This window comes from Vicugna pacos, chromosome 22, assembly GCF_048564905.1.
Source record: "Vicugna pacos chromosome 22, VicPac4, whole genome shotgun sequence".
In the NCBI taxonomy this organism is placed as follows: Eukaryota; Metazoa; Chordata; class Mammalia; order Artiodactyla; family Camelidae; genus Vicugna; species Vicugna pacos.
In genome coordinates, this window is record NC_133008.1 from 23618523 (window position 1) to 23629752 (window position 11230).

The window sequence follows — 11230 nt, forward strand, 5'->3', positions numbered from 1 at the left end:
CTTGTCTTAGGGTGAGTACTTTGTTTACCATCCTGACTCACACTGATTGCTGCCATGGCTTTTACAGAGGAGCTCTGGGTCTATTACTTAAACACCTGGTGACCATACACAAATCACTTCCTAATGAAGGGGTTCATCTGGATTTGGAATGATATGCCTATGCTTCCTGCAGTGCTGGGAAGAGAAGGACTGAGGCTATACTCTAGTTTGGTAGGAAAGAAGCCATGATTGATTAGTCATGTCTGCCATGGGCACCTATATAGAGACAGGTGGCACACTTGCTAAATACTTGTGATCCTGTAACAGATTGATCTCCAAGGTCTCTTAGAGTTCTGAAGAGCTACATTTCTGTGTCTGGATTCTTCCTTGGGGACATTCTAGAGATGGAACATTCAGGTAAAATATAGCCATAGCCACTTGGTGGAAGTGTGGCCTCTAACTTTACAAATTCCCAACACATCTGCTTTTATGAAAAGGAAGAGTCTCCGGATTCTCTGTTCATGATAAATATACCTGGGAGGCAGCTGACCATCAGGAAAAAGAAACTAAATTCATAATGCCTTTCATACCAGCCTCACTATTTAAGCACAGAGCAAAGATTCCAACACATTCTTTTAAAGTTTGACAACTGTTTATTGAACACCCATTAGGTTGATCAAAGACTTGTTCCCTGCCCTGGAGAAATTATAATTTCAGTGTCTCATCCTGGGCGAGAGAGCAGAATCAACCAGAAAGAATATTAGGAATGGTTTTCTGGAATAAGTAGGGGTTGGAGGTAGTGGGAAGAGGGTAAAGGGCGAGAGTACACTCAAGCTTGGGGCTTAGAGGCAGAGATGAGTAAGAAGACAATAGTCTTGTTGGAAGAGTGAATTCACAGTGGGGAAGGTGGGAAATGAGACCGACTGCTGGTAGAGGGTAGAATTGTAAAGTTATGAGAAATCAGGTTGTGGAGTTTGGTCTTGATCTCTAAATAGTGAGGCACGACTGTGTCTTCTTGAGTGTTCTAGGGTGATCAAGAATTGTAGATGGTGTGGAGGGCAGAGGAGGGGTGAGATGGGTGGGCACAGAGGCAAGGAAGGAAATTGGTGCAAAGATGCAGGCAAGCAAGGAGGGGACAAGAGGATGACTTGTATTGGAAGAAAGGAAAGAGAACCGTTTCAAAGCCAGTCAGGCTAGTGGCATATGAAGGATGCAGGAAGAGGGGAGTCCTAGCTAACCACAGAGGTTTGAGGTCTAGGGAACACTTGGAGGATGGACTAGGAACTAAAGACTCATCTTTAAGCCATGAGTTTTCAATGATGGTGGCCATGACCACAGGTTGTTTCAATGGGAAAAGTTAGGGCTGGAGATAGGTAGACATGCATTATAGACTTGGAAGACAGTGCCTCTAATCCAGCTAATAGCCCAATACCAGAATTCCATGGAAGTAACCTGGCCTTGACTGCTGGTTTGTTAAGGATTTTTAGACATCTTCCGGGAGCTCCTACCTCCAAGGTCAGAAGAACTTTTACTAGGCAGCTCCTCTAGTTAGAAAAGTTTTCTGATGGACCAAGACTTAGTAGGCAGTGGAAAGGGGGCTGGGCTGGAAGCCAGATCTTGGCCCTGCCACTCACTTACTGTGTGGTGTTTGACAAGCCATTTAACCTCTCTGGACCTCTATCACGTTGTTGGAAAAATAACCAGGGTGACACTAGGGGATTTGCCATAGCTCCAACATGTTCTGATTCAGAGTGGTTGAAAGTTGAAACTGTGAGGATGGGTGAATGGATGGATTGTCCTGGAAAGATGGCAGAGCCCAGAGCCTTGCAGTGGGTGGAGGTGGCATTAGTTAGGAGGGAGAGATCCAGAAAAGGAAGAAGCAGCTCTATTAGCCAGAGAGAGCCCACAAGGAGAATGGTGTCAAGGCACCAGCTTGCTAGCCAAGAAAGAGGGGTCTTGGAGAGAGAACAATTCTTGCCTTGCTGAATTTTCAGAGGTTGGGAGGGAATCTCTGGGAGATGGGAATGGATGTGGTTCTCAGGAGGAGGTTATAACTCTCAGTGAAATTCCAGAGTCAGTGATGGTTTGATTGGAGTGGGAGGTTCTGAGTGGGTATTGGTTTAACAGTGGAAAATCTTGAGCTTTATCCGGTTACATTTGTATAGGTATGATTCATGGCAGAAAGAAGAGGGTTTCAGCTGAGCATGAAACCAGAGAGTGGGATAAATAAATGCCCTCTTAGGTTGCATTAATAGAGGTACAGAGTCCAGCCTGAGGGAGGTGATGTTAATGTTACTGCCATACCTTGTGCTTGGTTTCAGTTGGCTCGCCCTAGGAAGGACAGGGATAGATTGAAGGAGAACCTGCATGAAAGGTGTGATGAAAGAGAGGCTGGGTGCCATTTAGCTTTGGGAGAAGTAGTGAGAGCTGCCTCTGAGTATCTGTGGGGCAGAGAGAGCACCTGAAACAGCCCCTCCATGCCCTTTCTACTTCTACTGCAGATACAGCCGTTTCCGAAGAGTGCTTTGGATTTCGGGGTTCACTTTCCTTGCTTCCCCTTCTTGAACCACCTCCTCTTTTGCCATGCGCCGGGTCACCTGCAGCAACAGATGTGGTCAGCTTAGGGTTGGGCCTCTGGGGGAGTTGTGTAATGGGCTTATTGGGAGAAGGTTAGAGAACGGGGCTGGTGGATCTCTGTGTCCTAAAGCGGGAGACCTTTATTGTGTCATCCTACAGCATAATCTCTATGGAATTATTGGTCGGACATTCTTGTTATATATATATTTTCTTAACCCCCCATAATAACGCATAGCCATCAAATTGTCCAAACATTGCCTAAACATTGGTTAACCCTGAAGGGTTTGTTTACAGAAGTTTATCTGTATTTCACCTAAATTATCTCACATACCATGGGCTTTGGAATTTCTGCATTAGGGAAGGTCATTGTTGGGAGATGGGTGTGCTAGTTTCTGTGCTGGGACCCAGGTTATCTTTGGAGCTGGGGGCAGGGGAGAGGGAAAATGCAGAAAGGTTTGGAAGAGGCTCAGCTCACTCTGCTTGCTCCCTGAAGACTGAGTGGGGGATTCCAAGTACATTGTCCCAACTCACTTCTGTCAGAAGCTCCAGGATGGGTCCTCTCCTATTCGTGAACACATCAACCAGGGTCTGGATGAAGTAGGAGCCCTTCTTGTCATCTCTGTAGGCAATGTACCCTGGGAATTCCAGAGAAGAAGGCTCAGGGGAGCTCCAATGGGGATGGGAGGGGATGTGTGTGTGTGTGTGTGTGTGTGTGGTACAAGAGGCCTTGGACAAGGGTGGGTCTTGGAGGAGTGTCTCGGGGTCAGGAGTGGTGGGCAAGGTGGAGGAGCAGGTCACTCTAGGTCAGCTGGAAGCTCATACCCTCCACAGTGGAGTAGACATGGAGGGTGTCTGTGTACGTTGGGATGGTTTCGGGACTGTATTTCACGACCATCACAGAATTGTCTGCACCTACTGTTTCGCCAGGGTCCCTTTGTTCTGAAACATCAAGAAGAGGAAAAGTCACAATGAGAGAGAAAGATGGAGAAAGGAGAAGGCTGTAAGACTAATGGGCAACCCAAGGCTTAGCTGGGGCTCCGGATCTGGGATGGTGCTCTGTGTTCTTGGTTCTGTCCCCACCTCCTCGACAGGCCTGCACGATGTACACCTTAGGCTTGGCTCTCAGGGCTCGACAATTCTTGTTGTTCAGAACCTGGAAGAGGTCCTCCAGATCGACCATCTCCTCATCCTCCCCTTTGAGGCGACCTTCTAACCCATGTGCCATGAGCACCACAAAAGCACAGCTGACAAAGTCTTCCCGGGCATCTATGGCTTCCTGGAATTTTTCCAACTCTTCCTTGAATTGCTGGAGTGAGAGGAATGGCCAGATTCAGATGTGGCCCCAGAGCCCACCTTCCTTCCAGGCCAGTCCCCTCCCCTGCTGGCCTGGGGCTGGCAACACAGTACCTGGGCGGTGGGGTCTCTCTTTATGGTGCTCTCAAATCCCAGCTTCTGGAACATGAGTTCCAGGGCATCCAGGTCTGCCTCTGAGCCTTCCCGGGCTTTGGTGACACACAGTGTCAGGGCTAGGCGAGCACCTGACATGTCGTATGCTTCCTGGGCCAAGAAAAGACAAACATCATCAAAGGAGGTGGGAGGTCAAGAAGAAGCAAGAGCTGAGTTCCACAGAAGCTTGGAGTTCGGGCTGCTGGGTAAAACACAGGATGCCCAGGCACACTCAAGTTTCGAAAAAAAAAAACAAAAAAACAAACAAAAAACGAAGTTTTAAAGAATAAGTATGTCCCAAATATTGCATGGGCATACTTACACTAAAAAATTACTTGCTGGTGATGTGAAATTCAAATTTGACAGGACATCCTTTATTTTTATTTGCCAAACCTGGAAAGTCAACCTGGAGTCCAGCTCTGTTTTAGCCCTGAGTGAACTTGGGTGAGTCACTGCTCCTATTCGAGCTTCAGTTTCCAAATAGAGACAACGAATGTGTGTGTGCGTGGTGGGGAAGTGGAGGATTTTGAAGGTCCCTTTCAGTTATCATGTTTGGTGGCTTTGTCTCCCTCTCCATCATTTTCTGAGCATTACTTTCTTACTTGCAGAAGTCTCAGAATTTCTGAAGCTAGGACTGAGATTCTATGTTGCCCCATCTGAGGAAGAAGGATATTAGGATCAAAATGTCTTTTTAGAAGAGAAGCAGAATACTGAGTACCATAACGATTAGAATTTTATCATTGAGACAAATGTAGCAGGGGTCCCTCCCCTCTTCCCCTGACTGCCACAACTTGGGTTCCACCTCTGAGTCTATTTTTTTTTTCCATCTGAATGGTCACTAAGCACCTTATAGCTCTGAACCCAGGTCATGATTTTTCACCCGCTCCACTTTTCTGAAACATTAAGCTCCTCGCCTCCCATCTTCTTAGATGCTCCCACCCTTCTCCCCACAAACTGCACCCAGCTTACCTCCTTCAAAGGCTGAGGATTACTCATGTCTTCTGATTCTGAATATGGCTTTCACCACCCTTGGCTGATCCTGGGGAGGGTGAGGGTCAAAAGAAGATAGGTTGAAGACAGAGGGGCTCAGGAGATGGACTAGATTGCCTATTTGGACTGAATAAGGCTCTAGTGGTGGGGACTTGGTTCATGGTCAGCCCTGAGCAAGAGATAACCATGAAGTGCATCCTCTCTACATTGGTGATGTGCACCCCTATGTTCACTGCAACATCATTCACAATAGCCAAGATGTGGAAGCAACTTAAGTGCCCATCAATAGATGAATGGATAAAGAATACACACACATACACACACACACACACACACACACGTATACACACACAATGTAATATTACTCAGCAATAAAAAGAATGAAATCTTGCTATTTGGAACAACATGGATGGACCTACAAGGCATTATGCTAAATGAAATAAGTCATACAGAGAAAGACAAATACTGTATGATTTCACTTATATGTAGAATCTAAAAAAAAACAACAAAACAGAAACAGAGTTATAGATATGGACAACAAACAGGTGGTTGCCAGAGGGGAGGAGAGGTGAGAGGGTTAAGAGAAATAGGTGAGAGAGATCAACAGGTACAAACTTCCAGTAACAAAATAAATGAGTCATGGGTATGAAAAGTACAGTGTGCATGTATCTTTTTGAATTAAGGTTCATAGTAACACTATTTACAAAAGCCAAGACATGGAAACAACCTAAATGTCCATTGACAGATGACTGGATAAAGAAGCTGTGGTATATATTTACACAATGGAATACTACTCAGCCTTAAAAAAGAATAAAATAATGCCATTTTCAGCAACATGGATGGCTCTGGAGAATGTCATTCTAAGTGAAGTAAGTCAGAAAGAGAAAGAAAAATACCATATGATATCACTTGTATGTAGAATCTAAAAAAAAAAGACAAATGAAGTTATTAACAAAACAAAAACAGACTCACAGACATAAAAAACAAACTTATGGTTACCAAGAGGGGAAGGGGAGTGGGAAGAGATAAATTGAGAGTTAGAGATTTGCAGGTACTAACTACTATATATAAAATAGATAAACAACAAGTTTATACTATGTAGCACAAGGAACTATATTCAATATCTTGTAGTAACTTATGGTGAAAAAGAATATGAAAATGAATATCTGTATGTTCCTATATGACTAATGAATTGTGCTGTACACCAGAAATTGACACAACATTGTAAACTGACTATACTGCAATTGTCTTTAATACAAGATGATGGATGCACACTAAACTCATTATGATAATCACTTCATGATGAATGTAAATCAGATCGTTGTGTTGTACACCTTAAACTTACATCGTGCTATATCTCAATTATATCTCAATAAAACTGAAAAAAATAATATGAGAATGTCATCAAAGTGGGGAACACTATTTTGCTCCAGTAGGTCTCCAATCTGAACAGATCAATCCATCTCCCTCTCTCTACCTTGAGCCTGAATATCTAAGTTCTTTATTCTCATCTCTGAGTCTTGTTTTACTCTCTGGCTGGAGACTGGCTTTTGCCATATTCTTGGCATTTTTTCATATCTTGACCTTTTCTTACATTTTCTTCTCAGCCTGGAGTGCTTCTTTACTAGTCAAGACACTTCTCTGCCAATTTAGGGGGGATCAGGTCTGTTATGTCTTCCCCCACATCCGTTTATCCATCCATCCATCCATCCATGCAACCATCCATCCACTCAGCCATTCATTCATCCATCCATCCATTCATCCATCAATCGATCCATCCATCCATCCTTCCATCTACTTATCCATCCAATCATCCATATATCTATCTACCCAGCAAATATTTTCTGGGTGTCTATTACATACTAGGCACTTGAAGAACACTACCTGAAAGACAGACATGATCCCCGCCCTCATGTAGCTCTAGTCTAGGACAGAATGAACATTAAATCTCTCTCTTTCCTCCATGGTTACAGACACACACACACACACACACACACACACACACATACACACAGTGCAACCAGTGCTATGAAGAAGGAGGAGCCAAATACTTCGAGAAAGTGGAATGAGCATGGAGTCTGGAGCCAATTCAGAATCAACTCCTACCTTGGCCCCTTCCCAGCTGTGTGACCCTGAGCATCTCACTCTTCTTTCTGAGACTCACTCTTCCCATTTGAAAAGGACCTAGAAAGAGCACTAGACGCTTTACAGCAATGGCACAGCAAGGTAGGTTTTACGACCTCTGTTAACCCACTGGAACCCGCCTCTCCCTTGTCTGGGCTCCCACAGCGCTGCCTGTTTATACTTGTGCTATAGCAGTGCTTTTGATTTTTATTTTAGTGGCTGAATGGACAGCTCCATTTTTAGGGTTGAAAGCCTGACTTCTTCATCTCTGTCTCCATCAGGGTCACCAGTGTGGGAATGGACACAGACCTGGTGTCAAGGAGAATTTATGAGTAAACAAACAAACAAACAAAATCACAAATGAATGAATGAAAGAAAGGATGATGTGGATGGATAAATGTGGAAATTTCTTCAATTTGGCCCAAACTGGCCAGAGCATCCATTCATGCAGGGAGAAGGGAGGAGGGGAGAGAGAAGGAGCGAGACAGAGTTAGAGAAGACCTAATATTTTCCAAATCACTTACTGAATCTAGAGGTAGTTGCTCCTTAAAGCCAGGCTGTCCCACCACTCTCCTAGCTGCCCACAGAGCTGGGCACCGAGGAGGGGTCAGGCCCACATGCTGACCTTCGAGTGGGACCTTCCCAGGTTTCTGCTGACAAGCGTGTGAACTGGGAAGCACAGCTGTCTGGGCCTTTATTGCCAGTAAGTTTTCTGTTGCTCAAGAAACCTTAAGACAGGAGGGACACACCCTTGGCACAGCCTGTGTGAGGAAATAGAAACAAATGCCCATGGAATGAATGACAGTGAAGCTCAGCCGACACCCTCGGGCTAAGGAGGCTGAATCGGAGCATCAGATTAGTCAGGGCTTTTATGCCAGCCCAACCACAAAGCGCCCCCCAGGTCCAGCTTACCTGTCATCGATCCAACATTTCCATCATTACACTTGCTTCCATCCCTTCCACATTCAACTGTGGATAATGCCAGCTTCCCTTGTTTATCATCTCACCGAGTCCTCAATTGCCCTAAGAGATCAGCATTGTTGCTCCCATTTTACAGATGAAGAAACTGAGACTTACAAAGGCAAAAGGACTGCCTAAGGTCACCCAACCAGTAGTTAGTCTAGTTGATATTCAAATCTAGGAGGGTCCAGCCTCAGAGGGTCTGGTCCAGCTGCCTCAACTGCTGCTTCACAGCTGATTCAATCCCTCTTCTCTTCCTTATGACCTTCCTCTTATATTCTTTTTCAATTTTAATTTTATTTTACTTTTACATTCAATTTACTTTTATTTTATTAAAAATTAAAAAATTCAATTTTTAAGGTAACACTCCATTTAGAGTTATAACCAAATATTGGCTGTCTTCCCCGTGTTGTACAAAACCTCCCTGAGCCTATCTTACACCCAATAGTTTGTACCTCTCACTTCCCGACCCTTATAGTTCTCATTTCCCCTTCCCCCTTCCCACTGATAACCACTAGTTTATTCTTTATATCTGTGAGTCTGCTTCTTTTTTGTTTGATGTATTCTTTAGATTCCACATGTAAGTGACAACGTACAGTATTCGTCTTTCTCTGTTCAACTTATTTCACTTAGCAAAATTCCCTTATTTTATGTTAACAGATTTAATGAGATGTAATTCACATACCATACAATTCACCCACTTAAAGTGTACAATTAATGGTTTTATTGTAGTCACAGAGTTGTGCAACCATCACCACAGTCGATTTTAGGATATTTTCATCACTTCAAAAAGAAACCTTTATGGAAAACATCATGGAGACCCCTCAAAAGACTAAAAATAGACTTACCCTATAATCCAGCAATCCCACTCCTGGGACATATTTCCAGAGGGAATTTTAATTCAGAAAGATACATGCACCTCAATGTTCATAGCAGCACTATTTACAATAGTCAAGACAGGGAAACAACTTAAATATCCATTGACAGACGACTGGATAAAGAAGTTGTGGTATATTTATACAATGGAATACTACTCAGCTATAAAAAGAATAAAATGCTGCCATTTGCAGCAACATGGATGGACCTGGAGATCGTCATAGTAAGTGAAGAAAGCCAAGAAGAGAAAGAAAAATACTGTATGATATCACTTACATGTGGAATCTTAAAAAAAGTCAAATGAACTTATTCACAAAACAGAAACAGACTCACAGACATGGAAAACAAACTTACAGTTGCTAGGGAGGGGAAAAGCATGGGAAGGGATAAATTGGGAGTTCGAGATTTGCAGATATTAACTACTACATATAAACTATATAAACAATAAGTTTATACTGTATAGCACAGGGAACTATATTCAATATCTTGTTGTAACCTATAATGAAAAAATATGAAAAAATATAGTGGTGATGTTTGCACAACAATGTGAATGTACTTAATGCCACTGAACTGGATACTTAAAAATGGTTAAAATGATAAATTTTACATTATGTATATTTTACCACAATAACAAAAATTAAAAAGCAGGGACATTCTCATTACCCCAATTCATCCTTTTGTTTACAGGTAACTCAGGCACCAGACTGGGCGGTCTTTCTCCAAATCTCCATTTCTGCATTGGCTGACACATTTGTAGCTATTACACATGTTGGCTCACTCTACCAAATTGTCCTGTTACCTGCTTTGTTCACTTAATTATATGTCTGAGTCATCTTTCCATGGGAGTCCTTATGAAAAACTCATTTTTAGTTTTCTTAAAAAATTTTTAATTGAAGAATAACTTTCATTTATTGTGCTGCAGTAAAAAGAGCAGAAATCATAAGTGTGGAGCTCAATGAATTTTCATTCACTGAACATATCCACGCAACCAGGACCTGATCAAGAAAAAGAATGTGATCTGATTCCTGTCCCTACCACCCCACCCCTGCCTTGCTGAACACTCTCTTTGATACAGAACACTATAGATGAACTTTACCTGTTTTTGGTACATTATGTGAACGAAATCACACAGTATATTCTTTTTGTGTCTGACTACATTCACTCAACATTAATTGTGTGAGATTCAGCTGTTTTTTTGTATGTGTCTGTAGATCTTCAATCTTATTGTTTTATTTCTCAATCTTTTTTTCATTACTGCCTCTGCCAGAAGCCATTTTAGACATTTTTCTTAATTGCTACTCCATGAAATCTAATATCACATATATACTCTATGTATCTATCTACCAACCTACCTACCTACCATCTATCTATATATCTATCTCTATTTATATCTATATGTTGTACGTATATCTGTATATTTTTTACTCCCCCAGACCAGTTTTTGCCCTTGTGGAGGTAAAATACTGCTCTCACCAAGGGCGTGTGCTTTATAGTATTCCATTGTGTGAATCTGTCAAAACTCATTTTTCCAAACATGATGTCACTTTGTCCTGTGACGATGTTAAAAAGCACACATTGTTTACTGGAAGAGAAACAAAAACCAGAGAATGACTTAATCAAACTGGACCCAAGATCTGATCCTCATCCCATGCCAGACATTTTAGCTAAGCTATGCATCTTCTTCCTTCTTGAAATCTTTTTCTTTCCTAGAGTCTGGTAAGTTAAGAAGACCAGATCTACGGGGAAGAAATTGGGAGTGCAGGTGTTTGCAATGATGTGCTGGAAAATGTTTAACAACTGGTTTGCTCTAAACAAACAACAAACAAACCACAAAAGCAAGAAAGTCCTGACTTGGGGTGTTTGTCAAATGCTGTGGTGTAAATACTCCCATGGTGGCTGATTTTAAGTTACCAACGTGACATCACTGAATGTGGAGGTGGGAAGAGTTGGCTGCAGCACACCACTGAGTGTCTAAGAGAAAGTACTTATGAGGGTCCGACCTCATGTGCGCAGGGTTGAAGAGGGTGTCGCCTGAGGTCATTTTTCTTCAGGAAAGCATGTGGGTCCAGATAGACCAATCCCTTGGCGGGGGGACTACGTGTGAACATTTCACTCAGAGCCACAGTCAGTCACAAGAGGACGAGCTGGGTGAATAAATATGCTGGCGAGTCCAGTTGTCTCTTGAAAGGGAGTGTTGCAGAGATGGTTCCTCATTAATTCCTCCTCAGTCCATCAATGACAAGACTTCGGAAGGTCCTGTCTCTTCTGAGATACATAT

General features: G+C 42.8%; 1 protein-coding gene across 1 annotated transcript; it reads right to left on the reverse strand.

The window, feature by feature from the left end:
* Positions 1 to 618: 618 nt before the first annotated feature.
* Positions 619 to 7828, reverse strand: CASP14 (caspase 14). Its single transcript, XM_006218311.4, has 7 exons — positions 7641 to 7828; positions 4972 to 5041; positions 3964 to 4113; positions 3637 to 3862; positions 3379 to 3495; positions 3088 to 3191; positions 619 to 2576 (listed from the first exon to the last, which is right to left on the reverse strand). The coding sequence occupies exons 2-7, from the start codon at positions 4996 to 4998 to the stop codon at positions 2472 to 2474; spliced, it is 729 nt and encodes a 242-aa protein (XP_006218373.1). The 5' UTR covers positions 4999 to 5041; positions 7641 to 7828; the 3' UTR covers positions 619 to 2471.
* Positions 7829 to 11230: the final 3402 nt, after the last annotated feature.

Bases quoted from the DNA above. Each gene is read 5' to 3' on its own strand.
- CASP14 (XM_006218311.4), bottom strand. From the start codon at position 4,998: ATGAGTAATCCTCAGCCTTTGAAGGAG. The intron at 3,496-3,636 runs GTGGGGACAGAA...TTGATGTTTCAG, and splicing joins CGTGCAGGCCTGTCGAGGAG to AACAAAGGGACCCTGGCGAA. The intron at 3,192-3,378 runs GTATGAGCTTCC...TGGAATTCCCAG, and splicing joins TGTCTACTCCACTGTGGAGG to GGTACATTGCCTACAGAGAT.